General features: G+C 41.7%; 1 protein-coding gene across 1 annotated transcript in view; it reads left to right on the plus strand.

Annotated features, from left to right (window-relative positions):
* Nucleotides 1–18,660, plus strand: part of LOC149460531 (glutathione S-transferase 3-like) — a 45,519-nt gene extending 26,859 nt beyond the window's left edge. The window contains exons 4-7 of the mRNA XM_089679513.1: nt 3,450–3,582; nt 12,164–12,305; nt 17,633–17,758; nt 18,412–18,660. Coding sequence (XP_089535639.1) covers nt 3,450–3,582; nt 12,164–12,305; nt 17,633–17,758; nt 18,412–18,534 — 524 coding nt within the window. The 3' untranslated portion in view covers nt 18,535–18,660. The remainder of the gene's footprint in view (nt 1–3,449; nt 3,583–12,163; nt 12,306–17,632; nt 17,759–18,411) is intronic.
* The last annotated feature ends 3,107 nt before the right edge of the window (nt 18,661–21,767 follow it).

The following is a 21,767-nucleotide window of genomic DNA, read 5'->3' on the forward strand; positions in this document are numbered from 1 at the left end:
TATGGCAAATGGTATTGACATAAACACACACACAAACACACACACATTAAACTGGATGGACTGTTGTCTTTATTCAACCTTACCAACGATGTAACTATCTAGTATGTGAAAATCTGTTGTTGATGGCCATATAGCTACTTTTCATATGGTCTCTGGAGAAGCTTTACAAAAGGCTTGCCCAATAAGCTGCAATCCTGTGTGTGGAATGAGCCCTGACTTCCAATGGAATGGGAGACTGTTGAAAGCTAATGTCTTTCCAGTTGATTCCAACTAGCCAGATAAGGCAGCAATTTTTCTATATGTTCCATTGCCCTTTCATGGCTCCATGAAGAATAACATAAAGTTGTCAGATGTTCTAGCTGTGCTAGTGGCGTCTTATATAGTTTTTAAGATTGTTGCCTATGTTCAGTGTTTTCACTCTGCTTAAAGTGCTTTCATCAATTGAGGGTTCTGTCTCCAGACTTATCCATCTTGGTTCTCAGGATGACTTAATCCAAAAGGTGAGAAACGCCTTGCAGTCTCCAAATCCCTGCATTTCTGAGAAATTTCTTGCAGAGGTAACTACTACCATAAAAACAGTTTCCGAAGTTATGTTCAGAAGACTGCAGCCATCTGTGGGTGAGAAGGGTGGTTCTAAGAGAGTACTGAGTATGACTGAAAGGTCCCACTGTAGGAACAAAGCCTTCCTGGGAGGGTGCATTCTGCTGCAGACCTTTGAGTAATTGCACAACTATTATTATATCCAACCATATGAGATCACTGAGACTGAAGCCAAAAGGCCACTGTTCATTACTGTCTGCAAGATGCCCAGGATGCTTGATCTCTGGACATAAAGGATTGATCTGGTTCTGGTCAGCAAAACTCAGAAACACGATCAGCTTAATTTCCAACATTCTCCTATGGCTGTGAATACTGCCCTGAAGTCTCTTATGTAACTTCTTTGCGGTTGTCTAGTTGGAATTTCACTCTGGTGTTGTGATTGAGTGAAAGAAAGGCCTCAAGCGTAAGGAAGGAAACTCAGATCTCTAAAATGTTGGAAACAAAATGATATGGAGAGAACTTCCATTGTCCTTGAACCATATTAAGACCGGTCTTGATGTTGTTTTTATGTGATTTTAGGTCCTTGTGTATTGTCTCATACTGAGGTGATGGTGAACTAGGGTATTTACCCTATTGTTTATAACTATTGTGTAATAAAGCATACATTTTGGGAATTATTATGATTATCGCAGTCTGTCCATGATGTAACCACTTTTCTGTGAATTCCTTTTCACAACCCTTCTTTTTTGCATGCATGTTTTTTGGTTACTGGGCAGAAATCATATATTGGGTGATACAGTACATTTATGAACCTCTACCCTCTCTTATTCTTTTGTGGCCCCATGAAATGCCCCTGGTACCCTATTTATAGGCTTTTTTGAGTGTGGGCAAGGACACAGGGGCCCCATGATCCCCTATTGCCCGGGGGCTCCATGAGTTGTCAGTCCACCTCTGCATGGGTGTGCAGTGGAGACTAGAGGTGGCCTTTTTGACACACATTATACAAACAAGGTCCAGTGTTGTCACCTCCAGGACACATGCTCTGATAAATGCTGTGCAACCATTGCTGTAGACAAGAAGAAAAAGAGCAGCACCGAAATACAACAAAGGATGAAGAAAAGGATGAACAGTATTTTACCATAACAAAATTACAAGTATTTATAATACACTGTGTTTTAACAAGCTAAATATTGCCCAGGGCCTACATCTACCTTAAAAAGATCCCGTCGCCACAAGGTTACTTGTGCAGAATGCACGCATTTTAAAAGGGGCAGTATGCTTACTATAACCTTTCCGGTGTTGAAATGCCGTTGCATTGCTTCTCTGTTCTCTATTGGTCACTGCAGGTACAGTCTTTCACACTTCTAGGTGTAACTGCTCCATCATCGCACGCTGTAGTTGCTCCTGCTAGTTCATACATCACTACTGGGCATAGTGATGCCAGCAGGAACCACAGCTTGCAGCAGGGCACTGGATATTTAACCTACCTGATAGTATGTACTGACATTTTTATTTATTTATACTAGTAATGGCGGCAATTAGCGACATATTGCAGAACTGTGGCGGGCATTTTGACATTGGGGGGGGGGACTGACTAACTTCCACTGACATCCCCAGTGACAATAATACAGTGGCCAGTGCTAATACAAAGCACTGACACTGTACTAGTGACAGTGGGCAGGAAGGGGTTAACATCCGGGGTGATCAAAGGGTTAACTGTGTACTGTTTTTACTGTTTTCCTAGGGGACTGTGTTTTTACTAGGGGATGTGCTGCTTTCTCTCGCTCTGATTTGCCCGCTCACAGGAGAGAGAACTGTGTTCTTTACAGACAAATCTCTCCCCTGTCAGCTTCTCTGATGATCTCCAAGTCCTGGCCATGAATGGCAGGGCGGGACCCGGTGCTTGACATCTTCAGGAGCCAATGACCACATGGGTAGGGCGGTGCGAGCGTCCCCTACCTGCAAATGCAAAACCACGTATTTATACATTATTTTGCACAGTGCAGCCACCCCGTAGCCATATATCTGCTAGGGAAGAGGGGGGAGGGGTCTTTAAATGATTAAACACAGTGTTGTACTTTTTTATTATCTCACTTTTCCGGTCACTACTTTGGCAGCCCATTGATGATGTGATTTTCTTTCCTTCTACCACAGGTAAAAGGTAAGAAAATCGCTCTTGCAGTATATTGTATTCTGCTGGGGCATAGGGAGACTTCCCAACCAGTAGAATACAATGGTTACTGCTAGCAGCTATAGCTGCTGGCATTAATCGTATGAAGAAAAATTTGACAGGCTGGTTGTACGCAAGTCAATCGATGGATCGACTTGGGTACAATTAGTCTCCACATACATGGATCAAAATTTGGCCAGGCCTTTCTGAACCAAACAAATTTCTGTCCATGTATGTCTGCCTTAAGGCTTGGTTCATACTGGATGCGATTTAAAATCGTGTGTTTTGTTTGCCATGTTCTCTGAAGATTTGCTAACGATTTCTTGCGTTTCCATTGCAGTTTGCAGTGAAATTTCTATTGTAGTCTATGTGAACTTGCAACAAACTGCAGAAAAAGTAATACACGAACTACTTTTGAAATTGCACTGCAGCAAAGCGCGTATGTTAAGACACTCACATTCACATTCATTAGATCCGATTTCAGGTACGATTTCAATTCCCAAATTGCACCTGAAATCGCGGCATTGAGAACCAGCCCTAAGCTGTTCTAATTTTTGACATGACAGTTGCCTGTGTTTACTGAGTAGTTGTTCCTACAATACAAAGCATGAGCCTCTGTATAGGTTGATAGAGGTCTGTTCCGTGTTAGTTCCTGCAAGATTTCTCTAGTGATTAACTTTTGCCCAGCTTTGAGGTGACTTTTATTTACTCAGTCAGTCCTTGTTCTTTTCCACTCTAGATGGAGATCTGATGTTTCAGCAACTTCCAATGGTGGAAATGGATGGCATGAAATTAGTATCATCAAGAGCCATCCTGAACTATATAGCTGGAAAATGCAATATATATGGAAAGGACCTAAAAGAAAAAGCATTGTAAGTATTCAGAGAAAAAAGCGTTCTTCTCCCTATGTATAAATGTATATAAATCACAAAGTGGTACAATGAACATGAATGTGTTTATAACTCATAATAGTAAATAAAACTATATCACGTTCTTATACCAGAGCTTATAGCACCCTATGCAAAAAGGATGTTTGCAAAGGCCAAAATCTTTTAGAAAGTGATTTTTATAGAAGAGGAATAACAGAAATGTGTACATGACTAGTGTAGAAGAGATGTGTTGGCTAAGACTAAAGCAACTAAAACCATACCAACCCGACTCTCTCGAAATACCCCTACTCTCCCTCTACAAATAAAGGAGACCAAACACCGTTGGAGTAAAATGGCCTTCACTGCCTTTTATTAACAATTCAACTTAAATCACAAAAACATTCCTTAAAACAGAAACATACAGGATACGTTGTTGGTCTACAAAGACACCAAACAATATTGATATCCCCCTGCGGAACCTTAACCCTAATATTCATACTAGGCCTCCAGCCGCAACGCACCGACTCAGAGACAAAAACACACCTTCCACAGTATAGAACCTCCACCTTCCAATTCAACCTCGGTTAACCTGAATGCACCCGGGCACACCATACCACAGATGGGTCCTAACCATACACTTTCGCTTAAAACATTTTGCCGCCTCCAAAGACCAACTGCCCCAAAAATTAAATAAAGCAAGCACGGAAAGACCCAAAACACCCCAGGGGAGGGCGGGAGGGAAGTTTCCACTTCAGCTGTTATACCAGCACTGGATTGTCCGACCCCCCAACACTCTCCAAAATCATCAAAGATCCCACCATGCGCTACCATCAGCAATCAGGTAACCTTCATGTTTTAAACCATCCCCTTTAACTTAACCCCTTGCTGTCTTTCTTTCCCCTCTTCACCTAGTCATGTCTGCCCTCCACTATTCTTCTCTTTTCTTTTCCGGTACGGGCACCACTTTTCCATTAACCAGTAATGCAGACAGCTGGTCAGGCTATCATTTTGGCTGAATCAAGGGAAACCTCTATAAATTCTTTTAACAAATTTTTCATGTTGACTGTGGTGAGAGCATTGTGTGGCTAGTGAGCTGCTTTCTCACAGCCTCAAAAATATACCCTGATAGCAACTTTCAGTATTTATTAGCTGTGAGGCTCTTGCCAAATACAACTGTTGAGATGCATGGAGTGTCTGCCTAGCCCCCAACTTTCTGTCATTTAGAGTCAGGCCCCCTATATGACCAAATTCTTCTGTGCCTCACTCTTCTTTAGCTGTCCCTCATTTTTTTTTGGTCTGAGATATACAGTCATGGCCAAAAATATTGGCACCCCTGCATTTCTGTCAGATAATGCACCACTTCACCCAGAAAATTGTTGCAATTACAAATGTTTAGGCATTCTCATGTTTATTTTTTTTGTTTGTAATCACACACTACCCAAATGATTACAGAGGAGCTAAAGAATTAACTTTACCTGAACCTCTCTAGCAACCTATTGTAGTAGGGTGCTACAGACCTCCATTATCCACTTTACGACTGCCCGCCTGCATTGTACGGGTACTTTGCTGGTCTACTTCTGGGTTTCGGGCGTGCATCCCCCCCTCCAGCTTCCACTGTGATTGTAAACTGCAGGAGCCTTTCAATTAGTCCTGGCCAGGACCTACTGATTGGCTGTGTACAATCACAGCTGAGAGCTCAGTGTTGGTAAACCACACAGGGCTCTGCACAGAGGGAACGATCTGTCAGTTTCTTATCCATGCAAACCAGGGATAAGAAACTGAGAGATCTAGTAGTAAAAATCAGCACACTTTACAATCATATACATATTTAGGTACACATTTAACTCTTTTCATCACCCTAGAAGTTAACCCCTTCTCAACCAGTATCATAAATACAGTGATAGTGTATAGTATTATCACTGATCTCTGTATTAATGTCACTGGTGAGGTCAGTGGCAGTTAGTCAGTGTCAGTTGGTGTCAGATTGTCCACTGCACTCCAGCAGTCCCATTATAAGTCACTGTTCACCGCCATTAGCAGTATAAAAACTATAACACTCACATTAACAAATCAATATACTCCTATTGGGAATTTTTTTTATCAAAGACATGTAGCAGAATATATTTTGGCCAAAATGTATGACGAAATTAGATTTTTTTAAAAAATGTTATTGGATATATTTGATAACAAAGTAAAAAATATTTTTTTTTTTTTTTTTTTAAATTTCAGCCGTTTTTCATCTTAATCGCAAAAAATAAAAAAATCCAGTGGTATAGCAAAAATGACCTGGTCACGAAGGGGGTAAAATCTTGCTGAGCTGAAGTGGATTTTATAGAATTAATTTACAGAGATATTTTCAAAGAGGCAATGTAAAATGAAAGTTTCTTAAATAGTTAGCAGCAACTTCCATGTGCAGTATTCTGCAGACTACCTCCTCACCACTAGGGGATAGAGTAAGTTAACAAAGAGTAAAGGTAAGAGAGAAAATAGAAATAAAAAACAGCAACAGACAAAGGAAAGGGGGGTATGGTATGAGGTCAATCGCCCTATCAACAAAATCCAAAATGCACCACAGGGCAGCATAGGGGAGGGCCATCATTCATGCTGCTGTGTATCTACAGCAGGTATACCAAGTGATCAGGAACTAGTGGGCTAATTGAGTAGATTTAAAACAGATCCAAGTGGCCATATCTTTTAATATGTATCATCTTTATCCTTACAGATATATACCAATTCTTCAGCTTCCATAATGAAATTTACCTTACTAATCCAATCATCCACCGTGGGTACCTGTATTTGCTTCCAAAACAGTGGAATCAAACTCTTAGCAGTATTAGGCAACACAACGAACATTGAGCCAAATCATCATCTCTCACTTTCAAAAGTGGTGATGTCCAAAATCAGTTTTTGGATTTTGGCCCAGTAAGGCTTAATTTTCAGACAGTCCAACTAGACATAAAGGTGGGAACCTTGCATGCCACAACCCCTCCAGCAGCTATCCAGAGCAAAGAAGTATGCTAAAGCCAGTGTCTTGGAACTCTGTACCACCTCATAATTATTATTCTAATTATTCCAATTCGTTGTCTTGCATTTTAGAGCACATTGTGGAAGTATGTGTCAACTTTAAAAAGGTGCGCCTACAGGGCTCTGATAGTATGCACTACATCTCATTTTACAATTCCTTGAAAAACCTCAAATCTGTAGTGGAGTTGGTCTAATTGAGGAGTTTATGTGAAACAAACAGGAGTCCCCCTTCAATTTGCAATTAGAGCCTCAAAGATTCAAAGAAAGTTGGGGAATAAGCGGGTATTCAGGCTAGAGTTAACAAATTTTGCATTTGTCTATATCTCCAGGCATATATGGATAAAGACCCAAACACTTCCCTAAGATATGCTAAGGTACGACGCTTGCCAGTAACCAAAGATTACTGGCCAAATCATGGGAAATGCCAGAGTTGGACTAACACCTTGTGAGGTATGCCTTGGGCTGCCTAGTTGAGTTAGTTAGGGAACGTTTTGTTGTATTGTTCATGTTGGACTGTGTTTTGGTTGTTAGTAAAAGTTGCATCAACTGTTCTAAAGCCTGGTCTGAAGTTTTTCTAAAGAGATGCATAATGATTCTTGATGCATAAAAGAACTTGGGTCAGTATTGTATAAACGGGGTAGGAAGCAAGTCCACAACAATGGGTTAACTAGGCAAGACAAATGGAGGAAGAATGCAGTTGCTATGGGTAACTAAGTCATGGCGTGAAGTGTACAGTAGCCTGTCATGAAGTGTGGTACCTGGCATGGCAGAGGGTCCTCCGGTAGCAAGGTAGTGAGTGATCTGGCTTCCTCCCCAGTGGTTGGTTTCACAGAGAACCCGGGACTGAACCCACATTACGGAGACTCGTAGCCTAGCTGCATGGTAGAGAGCTGAAAGAGTTAAGTGGGAACATGCATGAGATCCTCAGTATCCCCATTCTGTCACTGGGGGGGAGGTGGTAGAGGTGCACTGGACAGGTGGAGAGGGCATAGGCTCATCAGTGTCCCTCCTAAATGTTACATATTACAAGAAAGGTGTGTAGTGATACAGGGCAGAAGGCTTGTCAGAGGTACTCTGCTTTCCACCCAACTACACATAGTGCATGGCTCACCCCTAAGCCAGGGAAATGCCATAATGTTTGACTTTCACATATCTTTTCCCCGCCTAGTCCTGGGCATTGGTGAGCATCTGCATGGCAAAAGGCAATCCTAAGTGCAGGGCGAGTGGCCCCACCCACAAGTCAATGCTAGACTTCCTTTTGCCAGGTCCTGGAACTGAAGGGCTGAACAGGGAGCAAGGTGAATCAACGCCTACCAGCTCTCAATGACTAAGGGTCCTCCTCTGGTTAAGGTCTCAATGGGGCAGCAAGATAAGCCTATCTAAAAAATCTACTCCCCTATTACTTTATATATCCATAAAGGAACAAAGGATTTGTATCTGATCACAATCTTAACTTGCTGGCCTATAATCGGGTGCAATTGAGCTAGCTATGTGCTGCCCCAGACAGGAAGGAGTTACCCTTAGTTCCTGGGTCTTTCCTTGGGGGGCTTTCTGCTGGGTTCTGCACCCCCCACCTTTTCCTCACTGCGCATATAAATTCAGGAGTGAGGCTTTGCAGAGGGCGTTCTGGCCATATGGGGGGAAGGAAAGATGGCAACTGAAATGTAACCCGATCAGCCAGCAACCATGGGAGGAAGATAGTTGAAATCTTCTGAGGAAGCTGTAACTCCCTGCTATGCTGCTTTTAGGAGCCTGTTATGATGTAAGAGGTCATTAGGACCTGGGGTTCACTCCGAAGATACCAGCACTGTAGGATGCCACCTATGGACCTTTTGCACATGGACTAAACCTTTGCAGATATGCTAGGGCACCGCACAAGCCTGAGTTTAGGTTTAGGGACGTAGGGAAAAATTGTTCTCATGCATTTAGGCTTTGTATGTTTGGAATCTTTCTTAAGTAAAGCATTGAAACTTTGACTTCTGCTCAGTCTGAAATTAAAGGACTGTAATGCAAGTAACTGGCACATTTCTAGAGATTTGAGCCACTAAGCACATGGGGGTATGAAGAGACAGCACTGAGTCATCCTGGTGCCGCACAACAGGTGGTTACCATGGATAACAGAAGTCTACAGTCAGTTAAGCAACCTTTTGGTAGCTTGTACCTGTTACAAGTAGAATGGCCTGTAGCAGCGAGCCAGATGTTGTTAGCATTCCTTCCGCCAGTGTTCTGTCTCCCATAGCAACGGGAGTGGATTTGCGCTGCAGAGGTTCTCATCCTGTACAGAGGTACATAAGCTGAAGAGTCAAGGCAAGTGCATGTGTGGAGTCACACTGAGTGCACAACGGGGCCCTTTTCTAATCCCAGGAGAGATAGTGTAGAACGCTGGACAGGTGGATGTGAACATGGGCTGAGCGTGTCCCTCATAGTTGCAGGTCAACAGTGAAGGTGTACATTGTCACGGCGACCTAGAGTTAACTAGAGGACAGCTGTGGTACAAGTGTACACGGTGTACGTTCATCTCTAAGAGTGGAGGCCCTTAAAATGAGTTAAGGAAGGCCCTGATGACATCAACCATTGAAATAAAGGCCATTACTGATTTCCATTGACTAAACTCATTGGGTGAAACTACAAACAGCAACGTCATCACATACTGGAGGGAGCGGTACAAACGTTCTGAAGAAATCTGTAGTGAATGGTGTCCTGTTCAGTCAAACACTCATATTCTCAGTGCTGGTTGAAACACTACTGCTATAAACATTTTTTATGCTTGTTAGTAGATGCTAATCTTATGTAGGCAGCTACAGTAACATAGATGCAGTGGACATTGCCTTCATAACTGCAGACTGTCCAGTTCCTCCCTCTAGTGCTGCAATACAGACTTTGCATCATATCCTGATCCAAGAAGCAAAGGACCATCTGACCTGTAGTCTTGTTTTCAGCCATAATCGGACTCCTGAGCCTTTCTTTGCCTATATCTCCCAGTAAGCTTCTAATTGGAAGGGGGATTATGGGAAAGGCCATTTATAAAGCTGTTTTTCGGTGGGCCTGCTCTCTTCTTCCTGGGACCTTTCAGTGAGCATCAGAGCTGTTGTCCAGGAGCTGGGGCCTACCAAGACTCTGTGAGCCATAGCTGTCCCTGCATAGGTGAATCTGGTGGTGATTGGTGGACCGCACTGTGGGCACTAACCCGGTTTGCTGTGTTCATATCCAACCAAGCTACCATAGCCATCCTTCTACCTGCTGGTGTACAGACCCTGCATCGCTTCCTGTGTATGCCGACTACCTTCAGGATCTGGTGAGCAGGCTCAAGCCCACACTCAGCATATGGACCATGCATGCAGACATCAAAACCCAGGGTACAAAGGAACGTGCCACTTTTGCTATAGCCACTACTCGCTTGCTGACTGCTTAAACCCCCCTGATAAGTTTGCTTCAATATTACTAAGCTCCAATGTGCCAGCAAAGACTGTGTTCTGACCTGACACTTGGACTACCATGTTGCCCCCCCTGTATGCCTGGATAGGAAGAGTGGTGGGGGAACCCGGCAGAGCAGTGGGGGATCAGGAGAGAGCATGGGGGGGCGGAAAAGAGCTCATGGGGGCCAGAGAGCATGGAGGGAGCAACAGAAAAATTCTGGATAGGAGAAGCCATGAGGGCAGCTGCATATAGAGGTACCAATCTCTCCATGTTCCTTCTCCATCTGCCAGCTGAATGACTGAGGGAGGGAGAGGAGGGGAAGCAAGCATTCAACTGCAGGAGGAACATGAAGAGATCGGTTCCCCTATATGCAGCTGTCCCTGCCGCTTCTCCTATCCAGGATTTTTTTTCTCCCCCCCCCGTGCCCTCTGGGCCCCTTGAGCAATTTCCCAGCCCTCCCATGCTCTCTCCTGGTCATCCTTGTCCTCTCTCCTGCTGACTGCTGCAGGGGATCTGTCAGGAGGAGCCAGTAAATGTGTCATTTTCCGGACCCTTCTTTTTTCTGAATGGAGAGTCAGTGATCCATACCGATCACTGACTCTGTCCGTTCATAGCTGAAACATAGTAAACTGTGTTTGCTATGTTTCAGTTTATAACTAAAGCTCTGTACAGAGCTATTCCTCTCCATTCATTCTGTGCAGTGGAGGCTGCTGAGATGAGGATTGAGGGCTGTGGCCTCAATATCCTTTCTCTGTCTCAAAGGTGAGATATCAGGGGTCTGCTTAGGCCCCTGATATCTCACAAAAGCCCTCAATGGGGCTCCTAAAAAAGTTGTAAAAAATAAAAAACCGGTAAAAAAAAAATAACAAAAAAAATAAAATAACAAAAATAAAAAACTACTGACACCAGTGGCAGAACTAGCAGGGTCACAAAGGTCACACTTGTGACCGGGCACTGGGGTTCCGGCACCCAGGTTCAGAGGGAAGGGGACCCGCCGAGGTTCAGGGGGGCACCTTCATTGTCCCTTGCACCATTACGCCACTGCCCTAGATACAATATAGATAAGGTTTTATGAAACATTGATTGTTATGTTGGAGACATCATTAGTCACTTTATTAGGTACACCTGTTCAATTGCTTGGTAACACCAATTGCTAATCAGCCAATTACATGTTAGCAGCTCAATGCATTTAGGCAACTAGACGTGGTGAGGACGAGTTGCTGAAGTTCAAACCAAACATAAGAATGAGGAAGAAAGGGGATTTAAATGACTTTGAATGTGGCAAGGTTGTTGGTGCCAGACGGCCTGATCTGAATATTTCAAAAGCTGCTGACCTACTCGGATTTTCACACACAACGATCTTTAGGGTTTACAGAGAATGGTCCGATAAAGAGAAAATATCCAGTGAGCGGCAGTTGTGTGGATGAAAATACCTTGTTGATCTCAGAGGTCAGAGGAAAATGGGCAGACTGGTTCGAGATGATAGAAAGGCAACAGTAACTCATGTCAATATGTACCAAAATCTCTGAGGACTGTTTCCGGTGTTGATAATAAAGTGACCGGTGAGTGCATTTGATTGTAAAATGTACATCTTCATTCACTTTAATTAATGAAGTTTTGTAAGATATTTACATTTTATTTACCATTTGTGGAACATAGTAGATTTATTAAAATTAAATGTCTACTCAACTTACAGTACAACAAAAGGAAAAACACTTTTTTTAGTTTTGGATAAAGTGGAGGTTTATTAGAACACGTCAGTTTTTATTGCTGTCTGTGCTTCTGTTAGAGAGATTCACCATCTGTATTTGTCATGTTTGCCATTATCATTGAAAGTAAAAGAAAATCCTAAATTTTTGGTTGTCCCCAGTTCAGTAATAACAGGGAAATCTTCCAATGGGGACACTAGTTCTGACGACCTGGGGGTCCCCAATGGATTCCCTTAATATGCAGGAATTTCCTCTCGCTTTCTGTTTTGGCTATGGGACAGTAAGTGAAGGGAATTCTTCCCAATGGGACACAAAGGGTATAAAAGAAACTGACAGGGGTTATTACCTTCCCTTACTGTATCCAAAATTAAAAAAAAAAGATTTGCCTATTTATTAGTGATAATCACTAAGAACCTTTTTTTCTTTTTTTCCAGCATTGACATGTATGTTGATGGAAACAGTGACTTAATGGCACTCTTGCTAGCAATGCCCTTCCTGAAAGAAGATGAAAAACAGAAGCAAAAAGATCTTATTAATCAAAGAGCTTCAAAAAGATATTTTCCAGTTTTTGAAAAAGTATGATTATTTTTTAACAATGGTCTGCAATGATAATGCATAGAATTGGATGTCTAGCCATGATGGATTAGAAATCTAGAAAAAACTGTCACCTTACAATGTCCTGATCACTACACCTTGCCTGCACCCTCTATGTTCAAGGTGTTAAGTGAAAACACTCCCATCTTAACATACTGAAGACAGAACCTACAGATCATGAATGCTTTAAGAACTGCAGTATATAAAGTTGAAAATACCAGAGGTGCTGTATGGTTTCATTATTTTTCACTTTTTTGGGGGTGGAGCACTGGCACACTTGGTCAATTTTGTCCCCCTGCCCAAACTAAAAGTTAAGGGCATTCTTCTAGCTTGTCTCGATTCAAGCACCATCCACCTACTTATTTGAGGGGTTTCACTTGGTATGCTTCTCTCCCAGCTGCTTTTTGCCTCAGACGTTTGATGGTGTCATAAGCAGTATGGTATTGGGTATCATACAAACCCAGGAGCCTACCGCAGTGGGATTGAGTGTGTTGCATGACCAAACCAAAACTATGCAAAAAGATAAAGCTGGCCACATACTAGTTAGATTTAATTTGATATTTGCCCTTGTAAGAACATTTGTTTGATTTTCTAACCACTATTGGGGTCAAATTGTTTTTTTTCGACCACAGTGACACAAGATAATTTGAAGGTGCAGGATGGAAAATCTTTCATGAAGAATTTACAACAGTGAATGTGGGTTTTGTTCAGGAAAGTCTATTCATTCCAAAATCAAATGTTAAAAGCAAACAAAATTTTGAAGTACTTTCGAACATTTATCATGTCATCGAATGTACTGAGGATTTCTAACAATGTATGTAGTTTTCATTCGTAAAGTCTAGGATGGCATAGCTCATTCTCCAAAAACCTTTGCAAAGATAACACAAGCAAATGTATGCAACTGCCCGATCTACACTTTTTCCTTGGGTCAGCTATTAGCTTCCCATGGTTTCCAATACCATTTCTATGCTGATGACACACAAATCTATCTCTCTACTCCTCAGCTCACCCCATCAGTTTCCACACGTATAACCCATTTACTAACAGACATATAAGACTGGATGTCACTCCACTTCCTAAAACTCAATCTATACAAAACTGAGCTCATAATATTTCCTCCCCCACATGCCTCTTCCCCTGATTTCTCGGTCAGGATCAGTAGCACCACTGTCAACCCATCCCTGCATGCCAATGTGCTAGGGGTAACCCTGGATTCTGAACTATCCTTTCAGGCCCACATCTAATCCCTGTCCAAAGCATGCCGCCACAACCTCTGCAACATCTCCAGAATACGCCCCTTTTTAACCAATGATACTACAAAGCTCCTAATTCACTCCCTGGTTATCTCCCGCCTCGACTACTGCAACTCCCTCCTCATTGGCTTACCTTTACATAGGCTATCCCCCCTCCAGTCCATCATGAATACTGCTGCCAAGCTCATCCACCTTACCAACTGTTCAGTGTCTGCTACCCCTCTCTGCTAATCCCTCCACTGGCTTCCACTCACTGAACGAATAAAATTCAAAATGCTAACAACAACTTACAAAACCATCCACAACTCTGCCCCCAACTACTTCACCATCCTGATCTCAAAATATCAACCAAACTGCTCGCTTCGATCCTCCCAAGACCTTCTGTTCTCTAGTTCCCGTTTCACCTCCTCCCATGCTGGCCTACAGGACTTCTCCCATCCTATGGAACTCCCTACCCCAATCTGTTTGGCTATGTCATAATCTATCCACCTTTGGATGATCCCTGAAAACCTTTCTCTTTAAAGAAGTCTATCCTGCTTCTACCGAGTAAAGTGCCATTTATTTCCTCCATCAGCTCATCCCCCCACAGCTATTACCTTTTGTATCACTCAACTCTTCCTCCTAGATTGTAAGCTCTAACGACCAGGGCCTTCTGTTTCCTCTTGTACCAAATTGTATTGTAACTGTAATGTCTACCTTCATTTGGCGCTATATAAATCCTGTATAATAATAATAACTGGCCATCGTGCTGCTCTAGATCAATACTCTGAGGCACAGATTAATAAGAGAAATGATGGTATTCTTATTTCATTACTCAGTTCTTAAACTTTCAAGCCCTCAAATGGCTGGTGTCATAGTTGATCACATATGCAGCACTATGGCCACTGCAGATCACAGGCCTAAGATGGCACTGTCCATAGCCATAAAGGACCGTTTTAAAACCCACTGAACGCTCAAAGCCTAACACCATGTTTAAAGTTATGGCCCAAATGAACTATTTACTGCACTAACAGATGCACTTGCTGGGTGCACTGAATTAACTGTTCGTAGCCTCAGCTAGGTGATGGTTATCAGACAGACGGAATTTAACCACTTCACTTCTGCCCGTAGTTTATAGGCGGCAGACGGAAAGCTGTGTTGATGGGGACTAATGTACCTGTATGTTGCCCGCATCAGCGGCTCCTGTGCTGCTCACAGAGTGCACACCTGGGAGTCCAGCAATCAGTATGTCGCCCGGACACAGCGGATCACATTACCACTGTGTCCAGATGGTCACATGATGTTTTACCATGTGATTGCTGTGTTCAATCACAGCAATCACATAGTAAACAGTGAAAGTGTAAAGATCGGCTCTTTCTGCTCTCACGATGAGAGCAGGGAGAACCAATGCTGCAGCCTGTGAGTGTACAGAAGCCTGTCAGACTGCTTATACACTCACAGACTGCTGTTCCAGCCACCCCAATGTCCCAATCACTGCCTCAGTGTCCCTGATCACTGCCCCACAATAATAAAAAATGCATCCTGATCATCGCCATGCCCCATACCATCATCCTGATCACCCCATATGCCATACGAGCATCCTGATCACTGTCATACGTCATACCAACATCTGGCATTTTAGGGTCTCAACTGATCAATTTTCAAATATATATTCCATAGTTTGTAGACTTGAAAGCTTTCACACAGACTAAATAATATACACTATTTTGGGTTATTTTTACCTCAAAAATGTAGCAGAATACATTTTGGCCTAAGTGAAAAAACATTTTTTGCAAAAATTTCTAACAAAAACTAAGCAAAAATTTTTTTCTTAATTTTTATTATTTTTCATTTATATAACAAAAAACCCCCAGTGGTGATCAAATACCACCAAAAGAAAGCTCTATCTCAAAATGCTAAAAATTTTGTAGTGTTGCATGACTGCGCATCTGTCACTGAAAGTGTCATAGTGCTGAAAGCAGAAAAGTGTCCTGGACTGGAAGGGGGTGAAAGTGTCTTGAAGTGGTTAAAAGACATAAGGGTTGATTTACTTAAACTGGAGAGTGCATTATCTGGTGCAGCTCTGCACATAGAAACCAATCAGCTTCCAGATGTTATTGCCAATTGCTTATTTGAACAAGCTGAAGTTAGAAGTGGATTGGCTACCATGCTCATCTGCATCGGATTCTGAGTTTTAGTAAATCCCCCCAATATTCTAAGCACATCTACATGCTCCAGATGAGTGGCTGGCAACCAACAGAGCTGCGGCTTCATGTCTGCTCTGACAGCCACTGCTGTCAAACCATTCTCCAGCATGTCCACTCTTCACTTCATCTGCCCCACGGCTGACACTAAAAGCACACTGCGCATGCCAACTACCTTCTAGCTGCTAGAAAGCAAGTGATTGGCCATGCATGTGTAGTGCACACTCCATACTAGCTATGGGCAGTAGGAGAGAGGGGACAGAGAACGGTGCAGGACCCTTGCCCTGGTATCTAGAAGAACCTGTCTTGGCACTGGCTACACATGCCTAAAAACAACTTCATGAAAGTAAACAGGACGCATATAACATGTCCTGTCCTTTTCCCCCCACTGTCGCTCCCCCTGCCATGTTTGGTGATTTCCTCTTCTGACATATTGTCATATTTGTTACTTTTGTATTTACTCTGCTCCATTCATCTGCAAATCAGTGGGGCGAGCTTTAATCTGTATATGATGTCACCTAAAATAGAATTAAAGACAAAACTTCTAAGTTTTTTTTTTTATTTCAGATAGAGTAAGGGAGGGTTGTGACTCCTGTCAGTTTTCATTTTGCCATCTGTGTCCCATTAGGGAGATTTCCCATCACTTCCTGTCTCATAGCCAAAAATTGAAAGGAAATTAGGGAATCTCGTGCCCCCCCCCACGTTGTCGGAACTAGTGTTCCCATTGGAAGATTTCCCCTCTAATCCTGTTCTGTTGCAACTCAAAATTAGGATTTTTTTTTTGCACTTTGACGTTTGATGATAACAGTAAATTGGACAAATGGAAAGGGTGAAGCTCCCAAACAAAGACAGCAATAAAAACCTGGCAGACAGTCCAATGCCTCTACACTCTATCCAAAACAAAAAAACTTTAAAGGAACTTGACAAGTAAAAAAACAAAACAAAACTCTTTTTTAAATATTTTTTTCCTATTTATTGTAAGCCCTTGTTAACCCTTAGTTTACCATATTCAGCCCTACATAAATTTTTCTTCCTTTCTTCACTATACTTTGTATACATTAACAGTACAGTAACTTTTTTAAAAAATAAAACTGATCAAAATAGAAGTAAAGTTCTTTTATATGGTTTTATTAAGTTTTGTGTTTATAAGCTGCAGTAAATTTAAATAATATTTGCATTACAGGATCATCAAAATAAGCTGTATTTGTTGTAAAAAAAATATAATTCCTATTACTTTAATATCTTATGTAATAACAAAGTTATTACCGAATACATAGGCCCATGGCAGAAATGTAAAAATTGCTCTGGTCCATAGGTGGTGTACAGGTGTGAGATTTGAAGTGGTCAAAAGTTAGTATTTGTGTTTAAAGGTCCATGCACACTAGGGGCAGAAAAAATGGCAGAACTTCTTGCAGAAAATACGGTTAAAAAAATGCTCTTAATGGCCCGTATTGCACAAATGTTTGTGATGGTTTATGGGCATTTGCTTTTATAAGTGTTTTTTTCCAAAACATTCCCCTCTGCTCATTTTTCACATTTGAAAATGCTGAATGCTTCTCAACGCCGTGTTTAGGAGTGGCAAACGTTTTTTTCTGCCCAAAAGCTCCTCCCAAAAACACACTTGTGATTTATTTTTTTTTGCCTTAAAACACTCCTCTGCAAATATGTCTCTAAACACCCAAATGTGCATTGACAGATAGACTAATATAGATTTGCTTATACAGGCTGAAGAAAAAAAATGTCAAAAGCTTGTATAAACAGAAATGTTTATGCCCTTATAACTTAAAATAAAAAGCTGACAAAAAGTAAATTATGTGTTGACCTTTATGATTGTAGTTACCATTTTTATTGTGTTATTAATCTACACTTTTAGGCTTTGCAAAATCAGAAATATTTAGTTGGAGAAAACTTCAGTTTTGCAGATGTGAGTCTTGTGGAAACCATTTTAGCAGTGAAGGAGATGCATCCTAATATCCTGCAACACTTTCCTAATTTACAGGTAAACACATTATATAACTTACAAGGATGTTTATGCCATTTTTATTAAACTGGTACAAATGGATTCTTACAGTTGCTGGTAAACTTGGTTTGATTAATTCTACTGTCTGATGGCTGCATGACAATATAGATTTTATATTTTATAACGGATGGCTCTACAAATATGCTCTGGAGGGAGTGAAATGCGTTGGGATTGAAGGAACAGTTTGTGCACTGGTCATTCAAATAAATGTACAGTATGTGAGGCTTTTAAATAAAGAGCTGCTTCTGTCTAAAAGGGGAATATAGATTTTATATTGCTCAAATAGACGTTATGTTCTGGTATAACCTTAGAACATAATAATAATTAATGCTTGGTAATTTTGTGTACCGTTATGAAATAAATTGGTAGAAAAGAGTTTACAAATAGTAACATTTCTCTCTTTTTATTCTTGGTTACTAATATACTACATGACCACCACAGCTGAATCTCAATTCTTTATGGAAAATTACCATTGTGCACTATGCTTCCAGTAGTCACCATGGGATTTTTTTATATGAACTTTGTGGTTGTTATTTTCTATATCTTATTTTGTTGTGCTGATGTCTTCCTATGATAACTTTTTAATTATAGGAGCAATGATTTTTTATATGTTGTATTATTTTATTCTTCAGGGTTTCAAAGCAAGAATGTGTGAGATGCCAACAATTAAGAAGTTCCTAGCGCCAGGGAGTCAAAAAAAGCCTGTTGCTGATGAAGCATATGTAAACACCGTAAAGAAAGTCTTGTCGTTGTGATATGGACAAGAAATCTTGGCACTCTGTCTTAATACAAAATACAATTTGATTGATATGTGAACAAAAATAAAATTTTGCATTGTAGTTTATATTTCAGAGTTTTCAATTAAACAGTTTATGGAAATACTTTATTCTTTATTCTGCTTTTTAAAACATTAAACTAACAGTCCTATCACAGTTTATACATCTCCTTTGTCTGCATCCTCAGAGTACCAACTATAAATTTAATTGAATGTGAAAAAAAAAATTTTCAAGATTTTTTTTCTTTGAGATTGATATGTTTAGATGTTTGGCAAAATTGCTGAGCCTCTGAAAAGGCATCTGCATTCAGATTACTTTTCAGAGGTGTTGACAGGCAGTGAGGAGGGTGATATGTTGCCTCCTCACCACCTGTTTTAACCCCGTAAATACTGCAACTGCATTCATTGCACGTGGTTGCAGCATGGTCCCATTCCACCGAATTCGGCAGGTCGGATCATTTTTGCTGCTTCCCTGAAGTGAAACACTCCAGCTGCGGCATGTAAACACTCCTCTCAACTGCCACTGCAGCTTATGAAGGGGCAGTTGGGGTGTGGTAAAACATGGCTTAACCACCTGTTTTTTACCACCTCCCAACCGCATGTGCAAAAAACCCAGAGTTATTAATTAGTGTCCATATCATGTTACACATGTATTGTTGTTTGGCCACACAGCAATAACACAATGGCAGCGAAGATGTCCAGTGCATCCCTTCAATAATTAACCAACAGTACAAATAAATGGCACACACCCCAATCTATAACTTGCCTTTGCAGGAAGGAGCACACGGAAAGGCGACGCATGTCAAACAACATCAAAGAAAAATTCCCAGCTCACTTACCAGCCAGCCTGAAACAAACCGAATTGTCATGTCCAACAGTTCGTTAAAACCAGGGGTTTGCACATATATGTGTAAGCTGCACAGCCACTTCACGGCACCCCAGTGTACTGTAGTCCTAACTCTAAAAAATTTTAAGCGAGCCTCCAACGTTGGAGCACATACTGTATATAACAATGGATATTCATTATTATATATGTGCTCCAACATTGGAGGCTCTCAAAGTTTACTTGTTAGGACTACAGTACACTTGGGTACCATGAAGTGGTCTGGCAGGACAATACGGTTTGTTGCAGGCTGGCTGGAAAGTGAGCAGGGAATTTTTCTTTGCTGTAGTTTGACATGCGTCACCTTTCCATGTTGCTACAAAGGCCAGGAAAATTTGGTTTGTTGCAAGCTGGCTGGTAAGTGAGCTGGGAATTTTTCTTTGTTGTTGTTTGCAACAAGGAGCACATGGAAGGGCGACACATGTCAAAGAACAGATATAGATTTGGGTGGCTGCCATTTTGCTTTGCACATATCTCCCTCCAAACCTCCACAGCCATCATTCCCTCCCCTTCCCCCTTTCCTCGGCTTCCTTGCATCTCTCCTACCTTGCCCAACCGTAGAACCATCCTGTGTAGGTGGCTATCTCCCTTCATAGGTGGCTCAAGTAGCCGTGTATTCAGCTTTCCCTCGTCTGACAGTTCTGTCAGATTCAGGAACTCTGGCCCAGCAGTGCCCCACGTTGAGTGCCTGTGGTGATCTGTAAGAATAGATCCAGGAGCTTCCGAGAGCAAAGCTGTCACCATAAACACAGAAATTTTACAGTGGGAAACAGAGCGTGAGAGCCTGAGCTGGTGAAAGCCTCAAAACTGTGAGGTCCACATTCCATGGCCTGGCGGGCCTTGTATTTGCCACATGTGTTCAATGTAGTTAGTCCTACCCTTCTTCTTCGTGCATTTATCACATGTACTGTATTCTGCTGGAGCTAGACATACACATGACATGGCCTGGCGGGCCTTGTATTTGCCATATGTGTTCTATGTAGCTAGTCCCACTCTTCTTCTTCGTGCTTTAGCCTGCATTAATCACATGTACTGTATTCTTCTGGAGCTAGACAGACTATGATTTTTTACCTTTTTCTGCAATCTGCAAGATGTCATTTGGATTTAGTCACTGTCTGCTAAATCTACTAAGACTGTAAGTACAGCTATAACTGGATTAGTTATAGAAATCACACTTGGAGTGCTTAGACTGCGGAAAGAGAAGAAAAAAAAGTCTTTATAGCTCAAGCAAAAAAGTCTTTATAGCTCCAGTAAAAAATCATCTATAGCTGTAGAATACACTGTGAAATGTGATATCACCCTGGATATACAGTATTTAGGACGATGCAGCCATTGTCATACAGGCCTGCACATGCCTGCAAGCTAATCACAGACAAGACAGCAATATTTCAGTGTTTTTCTAATGCAGCTGTGTTACTCAAGACAAGCTGTGCATTTATACAGTAGAAGCTGCTTCCATTACTACATGCCATCCTGATTTTTGCGTATATTATCTTCTCAAACAAGTGAGACAGGAAACAGGCTGTGCTCTACAAACAGACACGAAGCTAGGCAGCTGATGCATGCCTCAGAGGCTGCCATCATTCATGGTTGGCACAATGTTACAGCAAAACATTACATTTTCTGTGGAAGTTAAAACACAGCAAGAACCAGAATTCTTTTTCAGAGCAGGAACTACGCAGGCAAGGTAAACCCTACATTTAACCAAATTAGAAGGTTGAGCCTGGGTTCACACTGATGCGGTTCGGAATTTGCAGCGTTTTCTGCGTAAATTCCTCACCGCATCAGAATCGCACCCCTTTCATGTGAACCGCTGCGGGTGTGTATGTTAAGTTAACAACACCCCGAAATTGGTCCGCAAAACGTGATGCGATATGCAGAATTGGACCGCATAGGTGTGAATACCCATGTGATCCGATTCTAGAGCGGACCAAAAAAAGGGTCCTGCACGATTTTGGTGTGGGTGCAGTACGATTAGAGCCATACAAAATGTATGTCTCCAATCGCACCGCACACAAATAGCATGTGATTTGCACAGGAATGCAGTACGGTTCCTGTGAAAATCACATGCGATATACCGCACCGCATATATGTGAACCCACTCAACAGAGTTTTAAGGCTGAGAAGAAGAACCGTTAGTTAACCGCTTCCCCGCCGCCCTATAGAAGAAATACTGCTACAGGGTGGCAGGGGTCTGCAAAATCACGTATATATATATATATATATACATATATATATATACAGTTGCAAGAAAAAGTATGTGAACCCCTTGGGATTACGTGGAGTTTTGCATGAATTGGGGCATAAAATGTGCTCTGAACGTCATCTAA

The sequence above is a fragment of the Staurois parvus genome, unplaced genomic scaffold (assembly GCF_062004578.1).
Source record: "Staurois parvus isolate SC_StPar_1 unplaced genomic scaffold, SC_StPar_1.0 ptg000226l, whole genome shotgun sequence".
In the NCBI taxonomy this organism is placed as follows: domain Eukaryota; kingdom Metazoa; phylum Chordata; class Amphibia; order Anura; family Ranidae; genus Staurois; species Staurois parvus.